This window comes from Protopterus annectens, chromosome 9.part0 (assembly GCF_019279795.1).
Source record: "Protopterus annectens isolate FY-2018-M chromosome 9.part0, PAN1.0, whole genome shotgun sequence".
Taxonomy (NCBI): Eukaryota; Metazoa; Chordata; order Ceratodontiformes; family Protopteridae; genus Protopterus; species Protopterus annectens.
The window spans coordinates 1,289,356,975-1,289,379,955 of record NC_056743.1 but is presented as its reverse complement, the minus strand read 5'-3'; the positions used below and the strand labels follow the sequence as shown (position 1 = coordinate 1,289,379,955).

The window sequence follows — 22,981 nt, the reverse complement described above, 5'->3', positions numbered from 1 at the left end:
TTAAAAACAGCACGGAAAGGCAGCAGCAAATGTCAGTTCAGGTGAAAAACCAAGTACTTATATAATATAAAAACTCAGGTTTATTGTATACAAATGGTAAGCGCTTTCACTTAGGAGCTTCTTCAGACCAAAAGATTCGACTGAGCAGAGAACCACATTAAATAGAAAGAGGACCCACCCCCATCAATTATATAAATAAACAAAGTTAAAGGTACAGCCCGACATAACTACAACCATCTCATTCTAACTAATAAAAATCTAACTGACATAAATCAATATAAATCAGAAAAACATATACATATGTTAACATCTTAAAATATATATAAAAAATATATATATATATATATATATATATATATATATATATATATATATATATAAACATGGCTCTAAAAATACCTACATGATGCCAACATATAAAATAAAAACAGCAAGAGAAGGAATATTATTTATGTAACCTCCTCGTGTTCAGGGCAGGTTAATGGAGACCCTCTCATTTAACCCTCTGCCTCTATCTGCCTGTAAAATGATGATCCAATTCATCTCTCTATACTCAGTGTAGCTTCTAATATTGCCTCCCCTAGGACTGGAATCCACTGCTTCAATTACCCTAAACCTAAATGTGTGTTGAATTCCTTGTTCTATCACATGTTTAGACAGTGCATTATTAGATGTTTCTTTCCTAATATTATACAGATGTTCCCTCATTCTATATCGTAGAGGTCTATTAGTTTTTCCTACATAGAAAGCCCTACATAAGTCACATACAGCTAAATAAACAACGTGGGAAGTCATACAATTACGGGTCCCTCTAAACCTAAACTCCTTATTCAGGTCTGGATGACAAAATATCACATCAGTGTCAATGTAGGGACAAAAATTGCATGCACCACATGGTTCCATATATCCATAGTCTATCCATACTGAACTATTTTTCCTGTTACATAACAACCTCTTTAGGTTCTTATGGTTCCGAAAACGAAATTTAGGAGCTCCACCCACTATATCACCAATATTATCATGTACTAGCAAGATGGGCCAATATTGTTGGAATAACTTCGTAACATATCCAGTGTCACTAGAATAATAAAGGGGAATCTTAGTGACCCCAGTAGTATTAATATGTCCCTCTTCACTTGAACATAATGGGCCAAAATAAGGATTAGCTCTAGTCTCCCTTAACACTGTCAAATCTTCCCATTGTTTCTCTAATTCCTTATGCGTGTATCCTCTATCCATAAGTTTTTTTTTCAAGACTAAGTAATTCAGCATGGAATCCCACCTCTGTAGGATTCATCCTAGAGGCCCTCATACCTTGTCCTCTCACTAAGTTCTTAAAAATATAACCAGGATGCATACTTGATCTAAAAAGGAACGCGTTCCTATGGCAAGTTTTATGGAAAACGCCTGTATTGATCATCCCTCCATCAAGTTTTTCTACATATACATCTAATTATTCTATACCATTGTGTGAGAATTTGTAAGTAAATTTCAAACATTCCAATAAACCATTCATAACTTCAAAAAAACTATTAAACTGAACTTGAGGTCCTCTCCACAAAATAAACAAATCGTCCACAAAACGCCTATAAAATAAAACATGTTCCTTAAACCTTATCAGGGGGAACAACAGATCTTCTTCCCATTGAGCAAGGAACATATTGGCGTAGCTATAGGCACATGAAGTGCCCATAGCTACGCCATGTTTCTGTAAGTAAACTTGTTCTCCAAACATAAACACATTATTATTAAATATAATTTCTAGAAAGAAACATATTAAATCAACCTGTGTTGTTGAAAGTTGACTATGTGTGTGCAAGTACTTCTGAATAAACTGAATACCAAGTTCATTCGGTATCATAGTAAACAATGATTGCACATATAGTGTAACAAAAGCCACATTATCAAGTTCTCTTATTCCTTTCAGACTATCATATAAATCTACTAAAAATTGTTTAGAGTCTCTTATTGATCACAGGATGTAAATGTTTCTCTTCTGGGGTCACTAAGATTCCCCTTTATTATTCTAGTGACACTGGATATGTTATGAAGTTATTCCAACAATATTGGCCCATCTTGCTAGTACATAATGATATTGGTGATATAGTGGGTGGAGCTCCTAGATTTCGTTTTCGGAACCATAAGAACCTAAAGAGGTTATTATGTAACAGGAAAAATAGTTCAGTATGGATAGACTATGGATATACGGAACCATGTGGTGCAAGCAATTTTTGTCCCTACATTGACACTGATGTGATATTTTGTCATCCAGACCTGAATAAGGAATTTAGGTTTAGAGGGACCCATAATTGTATGACTTCCCACGCTGTTTATTTAGCTGTATGTGATTTATGTAGGGCTTTCTACATAGGAAAAACTAATAGACCTCTACGATATAGAATGAGGGAACATCTGTATAATATTAAGAAAGAAACATCTAATAATGCACTGTCTAAACATGTGATAGAACAAGGAATTCAACACTCATTTAGGTTTATGGTAATTGAAGCAGTGGATTCCAGTCCTAGGGGAGGTGATATTAGAAGCTACACTGAGTATAGAGAGATGAATTGGATCATCATTTTACAGGCAGATAGAGGCAGAGGGTTAAATGAGAGGGTCTCCATTAAACCTGCCCTGAACAGGAGGAGGTTACATAAATAATATTCCTTCTCTTGCTGTTTTTATTTTATATGTTGGTATCATGTAGGTATTTTTAGAGCCATGTTTATATATATATATATATATATATATATATATATATATATATTTTTTTTTTTTTATAGTTTAAGATGTTAACATATGTATATGTTTTTCTGATTTATATTGATTTATATCAGTTAGATTTTTATTAGTCAGAATGAGATGGTTGTAGTTATGTTGGGCTGTACCTTTAACTTTGTTCATTTACATAATTGATGGGGGTGGGTTCTCTTTCTATTTAATGTGGTTCTCTGCTCAGTTGAATCTTTTGGTCTGAAGAAGCTCCTAAGTGAAAGCGCTTACTGTTTGTATACAATAAACCTGAGTTTTTATATTATATCAGTACTTGTTTTTTCACCTGAACTGACATTTGCTGCTGCCTTTCAGTGTTGTTTTTAATGGACTGGCTCTTGCTGCTGTTTTTGGCATGGTAACTCTGTGGAATAGTTGTTAATTTAGTTACTTTTGCATTTATTACCACAGAGTTTTTACCCCCTGGTGTGCTGGTTACCTTGCTACTTTTTATAGACAGAAATTATATTTCACAAGAACATATATTTGTTTAATTATATATATATATATATATATATATATATATATATATATATATATATGTTTAATTGAAAGTTTTGAGATGCATTCAATAACTATTTTAGATCACACTCCAATAATAACTAAAATAAAAATGTAGGGTAATGAAATAAAAATGAGACACTGGTGTTTCCCTACCTCTCTGTTAAAAAGAGAAGAATTTAAGGAATGGATAGTGGAAGTTATTCATGAGTTATTTGAGAAGATAGAAATTCTGTCTGAAAATATATCTAGGGAATGGGATAAAATTAAAGTTGAGATTAAAAATAGGGTGGAAATAAAAGAAAAAGAGACATGGTTAAGAAGTAACAAGAATTATTTAGAGGGACTACCAAAGATTAAAATATTGCAGGATAAGGGGAATCTCACAGAACAAAGAAAGGTACAACTGCAGAGTACTAAAGAGCAAATATGGGACTAGCTCAATAATATGCATAAGTTTAGTAAGATGTAAAAAGAAAATACTGGTGATGCAAAAAACATTTTATTTTTGGACTGCAAGTTTAGAAAGATTCCTGTTAAGCAACTGTTTTTTGGTAATAACTCCAGAGCACACAAACTTTTAACACAACAGCTCAGGCAACAGAAAATAAAAAGGGTTGTTGCCAAATGTAGGGAGCCTATAACAAGAAAAATACCCAGGGATCCTGTTATGGTATTACAAATATTTCAGAAATTTTATGAAAATTTGTATAATGCAAGGAAATGTGAAAATCAAGAAAAAGTCCAAAAGGGAAATGTGTATGGAAGAATTAAGCATGCCAATGTTAAAAATGGTGATGTATACCCAATCTACAGAAAATTCCTCAGGGATAGATGGTATTCTTGTGGGAATTTGGATGCTAGGCGCAAAGAAGGTGATACAGATCTAAAAGGTTTTGTTTAATAATATTTCAAAAAGAGGAGATGTTTCAACATCCTGGATGAAAGTGTTGGTGACTGTAATACCTAAAGATGGTTAAGACCCATCAGATCAAGCTTCATATAGGCCCATTTCTATTCTAAACCTTGATTATAAAGTGTTGATGTCTATAATGGCTGAAAGAATGGTAAGGGTGATGCCAAAATTGATATATAAGGAACAACGCAGTATTGTAGAGAACAGGCAAACAACTGACAATGTTAATAGAACAATGATGATCCAGAGGAAAGCAGAAGGCATGAATATACCACAGCTGGTGGGTCTTTATGCAGATAAAGCATTTAACAGAGTAAGCCGGGATTTTATAAATAGGGCGATGGAAGCATTTGCACTCCCTGATAAAAGTATAATGTTGATTGGGAAGATATATGAAGGGCCGGATCTGAAAATTAAAGTATGGAGGGGGGTCCTCTTTAATAAGTCTTGTTTGAGGAGAGGAACCAGGCAGGGATTTCTTCTTTCCTCTTTATTTGTGTTATATTTAGAACCATTGGCAAAGAAAATAAGGGACTCAGAAATTCAAGGATATTAATTAGTAAGGTAGTCAAGAAAAGCTGGATTTATTTGCAAATGATATTATTTGTATCTGATAAAACCAGAAAAGGACATTTCAGGTTTGTGGAACATTCTGAGACAGTTTCATGTCTTTTCAGGATACAAAAGTAATGAATATAAAACAAAAGCAATAGGGGTAAATTATGTACGCATACACAGTTTGGTTCAGCAATACTGATATTTATGGGGACATAATAAAATAAAGTACTTAGGAGTATGGAGTAAAAGGATTCTGTTATGGTAGCTAAGGATATGTGGGAAGAGACTTAACAAAAGAAAATACACAGACTGAGAAACTGGAAAAGTGTAGCAAAATACTAGCACTGAAAATGTTTTTAGTTCCTTTAGTTTTATACATAAGTCAGGCATATTTTTATCAAGCAGAGGAGAAGTTGTGGATAGCAATTTATAAAGAGTTGAAGGATTTTATCTTGGGAGGGGAACAGGGCACAATTCAAGTGACATAAGTTGCTTCTTTCAAACAGAATAAGGTGGTTTGGAATTACCTGATTTGAAGGGATATTTCAGAGCTACACAGTTAAGGGTCCTATACATAGCACAAGCAGAAATACTGTAATTCAAAGTGGAAAGGGATGATGATGAAACAGGGGGAAGCTCAAGAAATAATAATAACATGTGATCTTGGGAGGGGAACAGGGCACAATTCAAGTGACATAAGTTGCTTCTTTCAAACAGAATAAGGTGGTTTGGAATTACCTGATTTGAAGGGATATTTCAGAGCTACACAGTTAAGGGTCCTATACATAGCACAAGCAGAAATACTGTAATTCAAAGTGGAAAGGGATGATGATGAAACAGGGGGCAGCTCAAGAAACAATGAGAACCTGTGATTTTTGGATGCATATCCTTAAGGAGTAGAACAATAACCAGAGAGAATATTAGAAGAAAGTATTATAAGATCTAACCAAAACATAGGGGTGGAGAAAGGTGATTCTTCCAATAGGGATGACTGCAATTAGGGATACAGAGAATAGTCAAGAGGGAGCTAGAATTAGCTGGAGAAATCTGGTAAAGGAACCATGGTATTGGGAGCAATTAGTTATAGAGTAAAAGGTAATAGAATGGGAAGAGGCCAGGAATTAAATTGGACTGCAGGCTAGAGAGTGCCTTCGTTATCAAGGATTGATAAAGTATAGGCAAACAGAAAAAAATAGGCTGATCCTAAGCAAAAGACCAGCACTGGTAGAATTTTTAGTAGAATCTAGAACAGATGCTGCTATTAAAAAAATGGGATAATTAGTAACGCATATAAAAAAATTGCATGATAACTATAGGACTCAATCAGAGGAGGCTTGAAAGGACTGGAAAGACAGATTGGATAAATAATTCACAAAGAAACAATGGGAATATACGTATGGCTCCAAAAAAAGTCTAGAAGATTTAGGATCGTTGCTTGGAAGTGTTTGCACAGGTATTTTTATACCCTAAGAAGTCTCCAAAGAGTTTTCCTCAAGTAGACTGCAAATGTTGGTGGTGTGATAAGGAAGAAAGAAGTAATTGGAAACATACTTTTGGGGAGTGTAATAGGTTGGCAGACTTTAAAAATTCCTTGCAGGCTACTCTAACAGAAATATGGGGTTGGCAAATTGGTATAACAAAGGAAATTACTTTTGAGCTATGATACAGAATCAGCATTGCCTACACAAAGTACGGCTTTGCTGAGTTCATTTCTGGTGGCTGCCAAGACAGCAATTGCTAAAAAATGTAAATTAAAGTCTAAGCCAACTATACTAGAAGTAGTGACTATAGTAACTGAGATAAAACAGCTGGAAGTGGGATCTTTAGAAAAGGATAGGAGCAAATTACATAGAAAAAGTGGGAACTGTGGGAACAATACATGCAGAAAAATGTTTTGGAAGAGGAATGATGTTTAAGAGAAGGCAGGAATTGAATGAGCATTGTAATGTTTGACTGACAATGTCTGGATAGATTATACGTGATGTATTAATATTTGGAACTGAAAATATGTCACTATGATTTTTTTCATTTTTGTAAATGTATGTTTGCCTATGTCATAAGTGATAGTTTCTTGTTTAAAAAAAAGGCCCAGTATCTGATTTTTTCCACATCCATCTGCCTACTGTGAGAAAGACATTTGACCAAACAGTACTTCCAGGATTGTCCTTGACTAAGGACATTCATGCATAGAGGGCCTACCTGGTTAACATGTATAAAATATAAACAATAATGGTATCTTAGTAGTCAGCAGAAAGAACCAAACTATACAATATATTTTATAACCAGAACAAGAATTTGCATTTTGTCTAATATGTACAGAACTGAACATTCAGTGAGTTAAGTTGTCATTATCCGCTCCCATATTTCATATCTCTAGGACGCTACAGTAATAATCTTATCATGAACTTAAAAAGTCAGCCATGCATATTGAGAGATAGTAATGACTGTAACACAAACAGCAGCACATGATATATGCAGTGTACAGCACAGAGTTATACATGGTGCATGCAGTGTACAGCACAGATTTATACATGGTGCATGCAGTGTACAGCACAGTTATACATGGTGCATGCAGTGCACAGCACAGAGATATACATGATGCAGACAGTGTACAGCATAGAGATATACATGATACACAAAGTGCACTGCACAGAAATATACATCATGCACACAGTGTACAGCACACACAGCTATACAACATCCATCTCCCCTACAATGCACATTGCAACAAATGTGTTTATTCTCATACTGAGTATCTCTTTTCATACCCTGAAAGGTTATGTCAGAAAAGAAACCAGTCACTAGTGCCCAAAAACTCAGAACTTTACATCACTAAAAATAAACAAATTTGTTACCTCTACCAATATGGTGTGGTTCGATGAAGGAGTGAGATTTTGCAGTGAATTTCTTCCATAATTCCTTTTCAGATTGGATGCATCCTCACCTAAACAGCTCTTGTCCATGTTCTTACTCCATAGTTCTGTCTTGTCTGTTTGTTGCTGGGCAGTCATACTGTCTGCAGAACTCATAGTATGTACTCCCACTGGATGAGTCATCATTTTCGGTGCATCTCTTTCAGAGCTGGTCAAAAAACTCTGTGAACTACCACATTCAGGCCACTCTTTTTTGACTGAGCTGCCATTATGGGAACTCTTACTGATTTCAGAACTTTTAGTATGTTTACTCTTTGGTTGAATTGTTTTCAGTGTATCTGTCTCATTACTGGAGCTGGCCTTTAGACCATACTCTAAGCATTCTTGTACTCTTGAGCTGTTCTGCTGATTATGTTTGTAAGCCATCCTCTTTGAACCTTGACTAAAGAGATATTTCAGTGTCAGTATCAAAGTTAGTAATTCACATATGCCTTAGTACAATATATTCCTTTCATTATAATTTAAACATTACTGAAACAAAGGAAGTACAAACTAAGTAATGTTTTACATTTACAGCAGAATATCACTGTAAGGGTTTCTGTAAAGTAGAATCTCTTCACTGGCATAGCATCATACACAAGTGTTCACAAACAATACAAAAGAAGTTATAAGAACAGTCTTCAAGAGTGACACTTGCAGTAGTTACCAGATATCAGATTGAAGTCTGCAGATAACTTGAACTAATAACAGCCTGTTCTAAAATTCTGTGTGAAGTGGGGAGCTCATTTATTTGTTCATTTATGTTTCAACACTTGCTTTATGCTGTGACACCCGTGCCCTGGCCCAGCAATTAAGGAGCCGCAATCCTCACCACTAACACCAGTGAGGGGCGTCCATATAGGGAAAGGATAATAAATACACACACAGTAAAGTACAATTTCCCTTAAGAGCACACAGAGATCACAGTCAGTCTGGGGATGGTTTCTCCCTTTCTCTCCAGGTCCTGAATAAGACTCCCCATTGGCACAGCTATAGGGTCCAGATCGCAGTCTAGTGGGCAAGCTAAAACCTCCAGCACCTTCTCTGTCCAACCAGTGCTTCATGTCCCTGCCCAACTAGCTGACACACATACACACTTTAAAGCAAGAGTTATATACAACCACACAGACACTCCTGGGGAAGGCTGGCAAAAGTTCTCCAGGTGTGCCGTTTTTCTGCCCAGTCTAAAAGGTAGCACCAGCTGCCACTACCCACTAATATCAGCTACTCAAAGGACCTTCTGAAAGGGTGTCCAATTATTACTGTGCAATATTATTATCCAAATGGTAAGTGTGACTGAACAGTCAAGGATTATTAGAGTGACTTGGTACAGTATCACTATACACATGCAATGTACTCTAGAGCTTAAATTAACTCTACATAAAACATCCACAGTTGAAAGGTTTAAAAATATTTAATAAATAATAAAAACACAAGACAATACTTCTTACTACATAGTGCTAGTCAAGAGTTCAGAGATCACAGAGAAATAATTAAAATAACAGTAGCAAAAGTTCTGACATTACAGAAAAACAAACTAGTTTAATCTTACTATTTCCTAGCTATATCTAAGAGAAAACACAGTTCTAAAATAAACTTACATAAAGAGCAAAACTGTGCTGGTGATGTTGGATGTTCTCAAGACAAAATGCTCAGAGCTCTCTTATTCTCTCTCTTTAAATTGATAACACAGAGCTGCTTCACATGACATCATTCTTCACACTTCTCTGGTGTTCCCAGGCTAACAGAAATTACATTTACATTCTTTACACCTGGTCAGAAACCAGAGCAATAAAAGACATTTATATATGCAAATTCTAGCCATTAACTCTGGTCTTAAAACAACAGGCAGGATGCCGATGCCTCCCTCTAGACATATAGGCTCTGAATTTTTGCATCAAAGACAGTCATAAAATGCTTGACTTAGCTTTCTTACAGCAGAGTGCACTGTTGTTACAGTTTTACAGTCCAATATCCAATGCAGTCTTTTCACATTTAAGAGAACAAGCCCGTGGCTTACATTAATATTTACAAATGACAGAATTATCTAAACAATTCTATCTGGCTAGGCTGGCAGCCTTTACCATCTTCACATACGCTATTCAGGGTAACAGAGATGCCAGAACCTAGCAGAAAATGGTGTAAGGTACAGCACTATTCCTGGTTTGTGGGCCACCAGTCCATCACAGTATGTGCACTCAGAGTCATACACTTATAAGCTATTTAAGGATTGTCAATGTACCTGTCTTTGAGATAAGGAAAGAAACTGAAGCATCAAGCAAAAACTCATACAGATGCAGGAAGAAAATGCACACTTTGCACAGAAGGCACAGTAGCCAAGAACTGAAAGAAAACAATCAAGAACTGTTAAGTAGTAGCAATAAACGATATATCACACTGCTCCTAAATTGGATCTTCTGTAATACCCAAAAATGCAAGCATATCTTAAGAAAATGGAAGCAACTCTTCTGTGCGCACCCATTTTTCCTTCTGAATGGGAATCTCACAAGGAACTGTGAGTGGCACATGTGCGCACACACACACACACACACACACACACACACACACACACACACACACACACACACACACACACACACATATGGAGAACAATAAAATTATCTAAAACCACAGGAAAAAAATATGAAGAACATTACGGACCTAGAGGGAAAGTATCTATTAGCTACTCACTTCAAATGCACTTCTCACTACAAATGTACCTCTCTCTCATTCTCTCTGTGTCTCAAATATATTGCTAAAGAGCACTATTTTGCATGTGCTCCATCATGAGTATAGTATGGATATTATAGTAGGAATACCTTAATAGACATACTCCAAAGCAACACTTCACGCTTACTTCAGAAAGCACAGGACAGAAAACACACAAATAAATTGGGCCGTCATCAACAGAAGAGACCCAAAGCCATGACTGTAATGCAACCCACTCAAATATCACTCTAGGCTTGGATAAAAAAAATTTACTTTGAAATTTTAATGAGTCAAACAGACTTGATAATTCACAATTTTGAACCTACATGGAGAAACAACTAATTGAGAGAGCTTCCTTGCTTATACAGATGCCTATATGCATCTCCATGAAGAGTGTAGTCTCTCACTGAAGATAGCCAGAAAAAAGATTTTTCACGAAGTCCCAACACCTGCAAAGAACTTTATATAGACGGCATATGCTATAGCAGTCTTTTCCCTCAGTAATATCTAATTTCCTGCTGCAAACATTTATACATACATACCTACCTAGCTGCATGCCGTGGTAGCTGGAAACCCTGACATTAAAACACAGTGCTGAATATCTGCTGCCACTACCTGCAGCATTCACTGAAGTAACTAAACCAAATGCTGTACAGCAAGTGGAAATATAAGGAAGCAATTTCTCCTGCAAAACCTATGGCAAAAATGTCATCAGGTGAAACAGGCTTTCACCAGATGCCATACTGTACAGACATCACATTATTTATTGGTTTACCTTTAAGAAGATGCCTACAAAGTAAACAAATAGGTACCTGACTTTATGTTTTATTTCAAAGAATGTCTAATCAGTTCATGTAAACAGGTACCTATGAGATAATACTTGCTTCAGTGAGGTTCTTTTATGCAAATCTTGATATCCTGTCTACAGCTGGTGCAACCAAAATCTGATTTTAGTAAGTATGGGTTACAAGGGGTAGAATCCCTGCACAAGGGGTTGTAGCCTGTTAAAACAGTCACTTTCACTGAATCAGGGTGTTGTTGAATTAGGCTTCAATTATGACGACCACATCCAAATAAATATTAACTTTCATTAAAGTATTTAAATAGATGCCTAAGAAATTATGCATTCATCACCCAAATAATTGTTAGTACTTTTTTTAGCTTGGTTTCCTGAAATCTGCACTACTAGCGGAGTTCTTTGTCCTCTTTGTAAAATTAGACTTTTAATAAAAGACATGTATTCCAGGCAGCATAGGTATGAGCATCAAGCTTAAAGTAAAATGCAGAAGTTGGTATATACTACCTTCAGAAGACAGAAGAAGAGAGGAAAAGATCAAGCCGGAGATGCTGACCCTGCTGAATATTGTTGAGTTGTCTTGGTTAAAGCGCATTTTCAATGCTGCATGGAAAACTGGAGCAATGCCACTGGACAGCAAACAGCAGCAGTGGACCATATTTTCAAAATGAAGGACAGGAGTGCTGATGCCAATTATAGAAGGATCAAATCTCTCAGCATTTGGGGAAAACACATCAAGAAGACTACCTTACAGGTGGGAATTAGAAGGAGCAATATGGCCTTGGAACAATGAAACAACTCTTTGTACTTGGATATTAGTGGAGGTGGTGGGAGTCCTTCACTATGGTGGACATGTGTTTTATGGACCTGGAGAAGGTATATGACTGTGTACTCTGGAATGTTTTGTGGAAGGTGCTAACAATATGGGGGTCCCATATCTATGCCATTTTGTCCCTGTATTTGAGGACCAAGACCTGTTGTCCACATTCTCCTACATTAAGACAATTGCATTCTAATCGAGTTCTGGACTCTGCCATGAGTGTACCTTGCCTCCTGACTTTTCACTGGCATGATATCAAGGCTCAGGCAAGGCCTGAAGAATATCCAGCCTGAAGACATACTGTTACATCTTTGCTACCTTGTTGATGATGTTGTCTTCCTGACCTCAAGCATTGCAGCAATGTGCTGCTAATTTTGATTTGCTAGAAGGAAGGCCAGCCCCTCCAAATTAGACATCAATGTTTTATGTCAGAAAAGAGTTAACTATCTCTGTAGGTTGGCAGGAGATCAGCAAACCACAAGTGGATGAGTTAAAGCACTTCAGGAAAACATTCAAGAATAAGAGGGGGGAGGTGGGAAATTATTTAGTGGAGTACTGCAGTACCAGAAATACTGCAGGCTGGGTTCACTCTCCATGACAGACTAAGGAAAAAAGCAATCTCAGTGGATATCAGAACAAAGCCATAGATCATCCGGATTGAGAGAAGTCAGTTGAGGTAGTTTGCATGCTCAATGAGGATGCCTCTGGGTGTCTCCCAAGGGAGGGGAACCAGGACTGGCACACTAGAAAGAAGACCTAAGGCAGATCTAGGACATCCTGTTGAGACTATCTCTCATCTTATCTTGCCTGGGATCAACTTGGGATCCCACAAGATGAGTTGGGGACTGTTGCTGTGGACAGAGAAATGTGATTTGCGCTGCTCCTCTTGTTACCCCAATGACCCTCACCAGCAGAAGCAGTTTAGACATAGATAGATGTTTACCTTCTTCCACTGCCTCCATCTGATGTGTAAGCTCACCCAGAAACCCTGCACAAATGATCTTTCAGATGATCAACATTGTATACAGTCTTCCTCCATCATCCACAGCATAAGAAACGGAGATGTGGGGTATGATTTAGAAGCTCAGTGAGAGTTGTCATGATTCCCAGTACTTTTTCTCATTCCTAACTTATGTTTTACAAAGACAGCTTCAAAAAAATCCACAGAAATAATTAATTAATTAGGCAATTATTCAATATGCAAGACTGCTATAATCGATGTGTGAATAACCATAGCAATCAGACATTGCAGAGATGTCAGTCTGGCAGTGTGGGCATACAATCAGCTTTATATATGGCTAAGTGAGTAACATAAACATACATCTTTACAGAAACAAAATGCAGGCTGTAAATCTGTGCAGCAGTACATAGCAGCTAGAGTACGTACATGGAGAGCCCTCCATGCAGTCTGTGGGAAAAAGTGCAGTGTTGCTGCATGAATCTCAGCTCACACTGCTGAGATGTAAAGCACCCATACCTGTGGTGTAGCAGTACTTTCCTGTGTCTGTGAATTTCTCATTTTGTCTAGGTAGGATGCTAAGCTCAACCAGCTTGTGTGTAGCTGTTACACACTTTTTTAAATTAATGTCCACCATCACACCTTGAGCTTATCTGTAACTATCCCTTGCTTCTAAAAGCAAAACTGTCCGATTCCCACCTAAGGCCTGCACCACACATGCCCAGTCCGCATACAGAAATACAATGAAAAGGCTACATCATGATGGAGAGACATCTGCACAGTAAGGATGCAGAATCTACATGTTACTACACCCCAAGCAGTCAGCTGATGCACAGTAAATATGCAAATGAGCAACAGCACAACTACTAGTACTAATGCAGTTTGGAAGGAGCCATACTTTATATTAAGGTTGTCTGCAGAAATGTCTTTCTACTGCAGAAGGCAATCCATTTGTGCTGCTGTAGAAGCAGACTTTGTGATCCTCTACTGGTTTAGTAGTAACAATTTTACTGCCTGAGCTATTCCTTCAAAATTATGTCCAACCAGGCTTAATGTTTAGATGATGCATTTGTCTTCCTTGACAAAAATATGTATAATATTCAGAATATGTATCTACATCTATCTTTCTTGACAAAAAATTAATACCTCTAGCTGATGATAACCTGCAGTGTAACTTCAATGCTACGTGGGAATGGGCTGCACCTAAACGATTACATCTCAGCACTGGGGAAACAGATGTGCTCTCGCAAGCACTGAACACTTGGAGATTTATCAGCCAGTTTATTTTATCATCAACAGATAGGCTTAATGGAATTACCTCTTTCCATATCTCAATTACAAGATTAGTCGGATCTACTAGATTACTGGGTGTAATAATAGATAACCGGCTAAGGTGTGATGTCCATATTAATTGGGTCCTGGCTAAATCCAGTTAAAATCTAGGTAACCTATAAAGGGTTAAAACGTTCTTCTATTAAGTGCTTAGATGAACCACTCTGGTTATTTATTTTCATCTTGCACCACTCTATTCAGACACTTATGCAAACACTTAAAATTACTTTTTACTTGCACCAATCTATTCAGACACTTATGCAAACACTTAAAATTACTTTTTACTATGCAGTCTTGAGCAAGGACATAAAAAAATATCCAGGTTTGCTGATGCACAGTCCAGAGGCCTACATAAAGGCATATCTTTTGTAGTCTAAAACATCTGCAATTTATATTGCAAGGTTATGAGCTACAGTGCGTGTGTGTGTGTGTGTGTGTGTGTGTGTGTGTGTGTGTGTGTGTGTGTGTGTGTGTGTGCACGCGTGGGTGTCTAGTCCTGACTCTGATTTCCTCATTCTCCCCTTGCATAGTGTGCAACTTTGGACAAATCACTTAATCAGATAGTACTCTGTATCGTAAATTACTAAAATTACTTGTGCTTTGTGGGTCTAATCCATCTAACAATGGAACAAATACAGTGCAATATAAAACAGTGACCTCCAAGTACTTAGAGTAGGGTCTAATGTAGGGAATATTAACCGAAACTGGAAGAAGTAAGTAGCCAGATTTCAAAACTATGCAACCAGAATGGCAGACTAGCCATAGTATTAATGCACATGGCAGGAGAGCAGGTGCATGATATATATGAAACCAAAGCAGGGCCAGATGACAGACTACAGACATGCTAGGCAAACTAATAAGTCATTCTGAGGTCCCAGAAAAATGTGGAATATAAAATGTACAAGTTCAGAAGTGCAAGACAGAAAAATTATGAGTTCACACTGGAACTAGCTAGGAATTATGAGTTCACAGACATTAATAGAAAAGTAAAATACAAAAATTATGATGTCATGTAGCAGTGGTAGGGTAAGGAGGAAAGCACTGAATGAAACAGAAGTGGCCTCAGAAGAAGCTGCTGCATTTTCCAGATTCCTTGCTATTTTGGAAGGAAGTGCAAAGACAATGCTGGGGTATGAGGAGAAAGAAATTAGTAAAACAAAAGTAGAGAGAGAAACAGTTAATGAAGAAAAACAAAGTGAGCTAAGCAAAGCAGATGGAAAATAATACATACATTCTACAGAAAAATATGAAAAGCAGCGTAAATGACAGTGAAGACACTATGGTAGTAAATATCTTCTAATGGGTCAATGGTCAGCCTTAGGAAAAGTATCTGCAAAATGCAAAAAGCAGACTCGTTTTAAGAGATTTACTATCAAAATGTGGAATGGCACTTATGCAAAAGTGGGATGGTCGAATGTGCCTTTTCCAGTTTCCGTAACGCCGATCCAGAAGTGTTTGATTCCTCATTAGCAAATGGTAGTGTGCATTCCCTAATGTGGGATCGATGTTCTGATAACAGACTGCACTACAGTGAGGACTGGGAAATTTATCCTTTTGTCACTGTAGTGTGATGTCGGAGCTGGAATATATAACATATGGGGATGCATGGGGGCTTGTCCCCCCTGCAAAACTGAAAAACTTGTGCTGTAGACATATAATTGCTATGGCAGCTTCAGCACAAGTGCCTGAGGGTCTGACATCACCTCCTGACATTTTGAGTAAGTGCGAATGTGGATGTCGAGCTGATGATTTCCCACATTTTGTAAAAGTGACATTTACAAATTTGAAAAGTCAGTTCAGGCAATTAAACAGATTTTGTGAGATTCAACATTCATTTTGATAGTAAACCTTTTAAGAGTATATAGAAGTATGAGTGAATGGTAAAAGTGCAGAGAAAACAAAGTTCACGTTTCTAAGACATGGAATTCCAACAGAATACTTCCTCCCTGCACTGCCTTGCTACTTTTGGCAGGCTTCTGCTTAACCAGGAATACCACTGACCCAGCTCAGACCCCCCCCCCCAAGATGAGCTCACTCTCCTCACATGCCTGCTCCATCATATTCTTAAGTCACTACTGACCTCAGGTTACCTGGGCTGTATCTTTATTCCCTCTATGCTACAGAACTGTCATAACTGAAACCAGTCAGGACTAGCTGACTATACACATCTTCATTTACATTTGTATGACCATCATAGCAGACTTACCAACTAACAATCATTAGGAACTACAGCGCTATACACTGTTATGAGTAAATATAGGTGGTAGCATTATCCTCTAGTTCATTGCTGCACAAAAGAAACAGCAACAAAATGTTCTTATCTTTAGGACTCCTTGCTATAGTAAGAGACTATTCACTTGAAGACCATTGACTATGTTGTTCATGACAAATGGGCTAAGAAAATTATCAATAAATATCTGAATACTTCTTGCATCACCAAACACTATGCCGTAAGAGCATATTCCCAAAGATCTGCTCTTATACATGTACATTATAAGTGTAATGTCTTACTATCACTGCTGGTAAGACAGAATGGAGCAATGATACAGCAAATGGAAGTCCTGTAAAGAATTAACCTATGATAGCCTATAATACCATGAAGAACACATTGCCAAGTGAGATTCTCATGCTTAAAAGTTCCAACATTTAATAATATTGTGAAACAGGATTTAAGTAGCACAGCACAACTGTCATATATGGGAGCAGTTAATATTGCCTAGTGTAGTAATGATTAAGAAGGAAAAAAAAATATATATATAAACATGGTAATACATATATATATATATATATATATATATATATATATATATAAACATGGTAATACATATATATATATATATATATATATATATATATATATATATATATATATATATAAACATGGTACAAGGTAACACCCTCTAACAGACATTTGATAAGGCATTATTTAGTGTCCTTTTTCAGTTTTTTGTGGCTATAAAAAGTCAAAAACCCTTATTGAAACTTTAGCCTTTCAAATAAAACCCAAGTTCTCTATGAACATCCATGGTATGAAGACCCTTTCCCCATTCATTCCGGTTATTTAAAACACGAGGACATAATACATACATTCAGATTCTGAATGAGTCAGTTGAAATGCAATCAAAGTAACACGTGAACATCAGAAAATAAAAGAATATGTGCAATGCATTTTTTGTTTATTTATTTATTTACATACCTATTTGTTTGTTTATCGGATAGTGCACTGATCACAACTGACCAGTTTCAGGTGAATGCAAAATTGTTTAAATAGAGAATACAAAAAAATACAGAATAAATCAGGATGATATCAGTGCACAATGGTTCAAGCATTAGTAAACAAAGCATGCAAGTTTAATAAATCATGTACAAATTTGCAGACAAAGGCTAATAAAAGTGTATCAGCTACTCTAGTTTAAAATAACAGGGGTTGGTATAATTATTTTGTGTACAATACATATAATAAAAAACATGCAGGAACAATGAGAGATAAAGGAGAACTGGTTCAGAAGTTTATAAGCAAAGAGATGCGGAAATTAAGATGGTGCTAGTAGTCTCTGAACAGGTGGGAAATATCTATTTGGATGTGAGTCAATGAGAGTATGGGGAAAGAGGACATTGATAACTGAGGAGGATGGTAGGGGAGAAAAGATCACAATGCATAATAGAGGTAACATTCAAATGTGAAGAGTAGTTTTGCTCAGAGATTTATAAGGAGTAGTTCTAAATTAACATAATTTGTTTTAAGTAATATTATTTTGTTTGCTGTCAAATTGGAACACTTAAGATGGTGAGAACTGGAAAGCATCTTATATCAAACTCAAACAATTTTTCATCTAGAATTAACACCAGATGTAAAGGATGATTTAATAGGGTCTACATTACATTATCAAAAAATGAAACATGTCTTCAGTGATCAGTAAACAGCTAAACCACAAATCTCCGAATGTCCACTTCAGCAAGTTTTTTCCCAGGGGAAAAAAATGCTTGGCCATCATCGTGAAGTTGCCCTTTTCCCCACTGTAGTGCAATCTCAGAGTTGGTATATTTAATTAGGGGGATAGGGGACACAGCCCCCCACATTGGGGGGTGTGAAGCCTCCACTTTGTAGGGTTTGAAAGTTTGTTTTGTTTTTGTTTGGCCAAGCAATTTTTTCCTCTGGGAAAAGATTCGCTGATGTGGCCTTTCGGAGATTTGTGGTTTTGCTGTTTACTGGTCGGCGAAGATGTCTTAGATTAACACGTTTTTCGATAATGTAATATAGACATGTTAAACAGACTACTCCTACATAACTCCTTGATCAATGCCAAAGAATCTACTCGGTCTTTGAAATACAGTTGTACATTCAATTTTCTTAAAAACAATTTCTTAAAAACAAATCCACCATTCTCTTTACAACACTAGTTGTATGGTCAGGAACAAAATTAAATCCTTTAGATAATAAATTTGCCACTTCAACATCTATTTCAAAGTCATTGTAATTAAATAATTTAAAATCCTCATTGCTCTATGTTCTAAAATAAAATAACTTGATCAGGTAATTACTACCGACTTGATTTTCAAGAACTATGAAAACAAGTATTACAAGATTTTTCTAGATATTAATAATCTTTAAGACATATGTGTGCATAAGTACAAAAAAATTTGAGAGGGATAGAAATGATTATACCAATTTGAAAGCTTACCCTAAACTGCCTTTTATTTATGAAAAAAAAATTGTGAACAATGTGGTAACTGGAGGGATTTTAGGGGAAGTTATTTCAGCTGAAGATACTTCTTCCCCTTTAGAGGAACCTACCCTAAGGAGATTAGAGAGACTGAGGAACCAGAAGTGACGACCAGTCGAACAATGGGGGGATGTACTGGACATATACTCAACCCAGGCTGTAGTTTTTGAACCGTCTAGTGAACAACATGGGGGAGAACTTAATGACAGAAGGAAATCTGAAAATCATATTTAACCAAAGAGGGGATTTTAAATTATTTAATTACAGTGAATTTGCAATGGATGTTGAAGTGACTAATTTACTATCTAAAGGTTTTAATTTTGTCACTAACCATAGAGCTAGCTAGTATTGTAGAGATGATAGTGGACTTTAAAATTTTTTAAAGAAAATTGAACTTATAACTTATTTCAAAAACCGAGTAGATTCTTTGGACTTGAACAACGGGTTACATGGAAGTAGTCTGTTTAACCCTCCTTTAGATCTAGTGTTAATTCTATATGAAAAATTGTGTGTTTGATATAAGGAAGATGCTTTCCAAGTCTTACCATTTTAAGTGTTTCAATTTGATGTCAAATGAAATAATATTACTTAAAAATTATGTTCAGATAGAACACTGAGAATAATGAAGCCAGATAAGGGGGGTGGGGGAGTTATTATGAATTGTGATGACTATATTAATAGGATGAATCTATTACTATGCAATGACAATGATGAAGAGGTTTCTAAGAATATGGTAAATATTGCTATTTCAAAAATTTATTTTATTGTAAGTGATCTCTTTGCTCAAGGACAAATTACCAAAGAGACATATGTACCTGATTATATATTTACCTATTATACCAACTATTTCTGGTATACCTAAGACACATAAGTGTAAGGATAATCCCCCACTTAGACCTACAGTGAATGCAGGGAGGTCCAGGACCCATCCTCTGGCTAAATATATGGACCTTAGACTTAAACATGTTTTTCAACCCTTTGAACATTTATTAAAAGATTCATGGGATTTTTTATATAAATTAGGACAAGGTAAGATATGATAAGAAAATAATATTCTGTACTATTGATATAAAGGATTTATATGGTGTGATACCACATAATGAAGGGCTGAATTGGTTTAATGAATTTTTGATAGAAAGTACCGGATTTTCCCAAAATGAGATTTATATTTTTGGTACTTTAATGGAATTAGCACTGAGAGATTTATATTTTTGGTACTTTAATGGAATTAGCACTGAAAAATAATTGCATATTATATATTTTGAAGGTCAGTATTACTAACAATAGAAAGGAGTCATAATAGGTGCGGGCTGTACCCCGACATTTGCGAACACAGTGATGTTACAATGGGGAAAAAAGATGTGTTTTTAACACTAATTTTAATAACCACTTTTATACACACATGTTCCTGATAACAAATTTATTACTTGGGATGGGCTCAAGGATGATTTATTGGGATTTATTGACTATAGTAATACAACTGATGTACCTCCTTTTTAAAATTTACTTATACTACAGGAGACTCTAGTATCAATTACTTAGATTTAGAGGTGAAAGTTAATGCTGAAGGATCAGGTCTATTATTTATAGGTAACCAACATTTTCCTATACAATGTTACACTATTCTAGTTACCACTCTGGGTTGCAGAAAAAAGTTATAGTTAAAGGGCAATATGTTAAGGCAGTTAGGATGGTGTCAGAATTTCAGATGTTTTTGAATGAATGTGACAGATTGAAGGAAATGTTTTAAATGTGTCTAAGAAAGTAATTTGTAAGAAGGAAGAAAGGTTTTACAGACCCCTCTATACAATGAGTTAAAGACTGACAACTATTGGAAACAAGAATGATAAACTCAGACTTTTAATACAGATAGTGATAATATAAGGCTAATTGTGCAAAAGAATTAGGTAGTGTTCTCCATGGACCAGGAAGTTCTGCAAGTAATTAGTGTTAAACTACAAGTTGTGTATAAGACAGGGAGATCATTTAAAACTCTACTGGAACTTAATGAGAGTAGGGATGTTTTCATATTACATTTATTTTTTATTTATTTATTTATTTATTGCAGTTGGTTTACCAGGATAGTCCACTGGGCCTTAAAGAACCCGTTTTCAATGGAGTCCTGGGGAGAAAAGCTCCAGAAAAAAAAACAAAAATACATATAATATTCGACAGAGACAGTCTAGGGACAGAACGTTATTATTACAATGTAGTCAGAATAATGTGAAACTATTCAGATATATAATAGCAGTCATAACAATTAATACATTGAGAGAAAAAATATGTTAGCAATAGAACAATGCAAAAAATTAATACAAATTAGAGAACAAGTATAGTAGCTAAAAGAAGGATGTGATATTAAAGTACATTAAGTAGAGTTAGTTATGTGGGGTGGGAGCAAGAGCATTCCCACTGTGATGCTAGGTGTAGGAAAAGAGACTTCTTAAAGGTAGAATGGTTAGAGGTGGTGCGGATGTTTGGTGGTAAGGAGTTCCAGAGGCGTGCGAGGCTGAATGAAAGAAGTTTTTTGCCTGGGGATGAGTAGGTTTATGCACTTCTAGTAGATTTTGATTATTAGACCTTAGAACTCGGTTAGGTAGGTGCATTTTAAAGGCAGAGGAAAGGGAGGGACAGAGGGAAGGGTTTAGAATAAGCTTATGGGCTAGAGTTAGTTGAGTGTAAGTTAGTTGTTTGGGAAGTTCTAGCCATTTTAGTTTATGGAGGGAGAGACAGTGGTGAGTGGAAGACTTATGGCTGGTGGCGAACTTTGCAATTTTGTTATAGCCGGAGGTAAGCTGTTTTATTTGTGAGGACTGGAGATTAGTAAGTAGTGGGGCCCCATAGAGAAGGGAGGGGATAAGGAAGGAAGTAGAGAGAGTGATTTTAGTGGCGGATGTGAGGTAGGTATTCTGTCTATAAAGCATGCCAAGTTTTTGATGCGTTTTTTGATGTTCGTCTGTAGGTGGGAGTTAAATTTAAGTTGGTTGTCGATTTGGACCCCAAGTAGTTTGGTCTCTGACACTGTTTCGAGAGGTGTGTTGCTTTGACTAGTAATTAAGAATGAATTTATGTCGGGAGGAGTAACTTTGGAGGGAGTAAATAACATTAGTTTGGTCTTGGTAGCGTTTAGAGCTAGATGATTGCTTAGCATCCATTGCTCTGTGGAGGAGAAGGCATCTTGAGTAAGTTTTTGTAGTGAAGTGATAGAAGAGGCAGAGCAGATGATAGTAGAATCATCTGCGTATTGGATGATGCTAGAGAAAGGGATTGATTTGTGGAAGTCGTTGATAAAGATATTGAAGAGAAGGGACCCAGTATGGAGCCTTGTGGGACTCGGTAGGGGTACTAAGGAAGGAGGAAGTGGCTTTTCCATTTTACAGCTTGATTTCTGTTAGATAGATAACTAGAGAACCAGTTCAAAGAGGAGGAGGATAGGTAGAGTTTGGAGAGTTTAGTTAAGAGCAGGTTGTGTGAGATAGTATCAAGGCTTTGGACAGATCAAGGAGTAAGGTGGAAACAATTAGTCCAGAGTCGCGGGCTTTATTAACGATTTCAAGGAAGGAGAGAAGGGCAGTCATGGTGCTATGATTAGGTCTGAAACCGTGCTGTGTGGGAGTTATAAGATTATTGTCTAGGAGGTGGGGAAGGAGTTGAAGTTGCAAACATTTTTCAAGGATTTTAGAAATGGGGCACAGGATGGCTATGGGACGGAAATTAGTGACATTATTATTGTTACCACCTTTGTGTAGTGGTATAATAAAGGCTTGTTTCCAGATTTGGGGAACTATGCATTCTTGTAGGAGCGGTTAATTAAGATGCTAATAGGGTAGGCAAGACTTTCAGCAGCTATACTAAGAAAGTAAGAAGGGATATTGTCAGGAGCATTGGTACATGGTTTCAGTTTCTGAAGGAGTTTCTTGATAGTAGATGTAGGTATGGGATTTAAAGAGAAGAGAGTGCATTCTGGGGGGGGGGGGATT

General features: G+C 36.5%; 1 protein-coding gene across 1 annotated transcript in view; it reads right to left on the bottom strand.

Annotated features, from left to right (window-relative positions):
• Window positions 1-22,981, bottom strand: part of LOC122810662 — a 231,606-nt gene that overhangs the window by 38,303 nt on the left and 170,322 nt on the right. Inside the window, exon 4 of the mRNA XM_044082231.1 lies at window positions 7,606-8,065. Within this exon, the coding sequence (XP_043938166.1) occupies window positions 7,606-8,065 (460 nt within the window). The remainder of the gene's footprint in view (window positions 1-7,605; window positions 8,066-22,981) is intronic.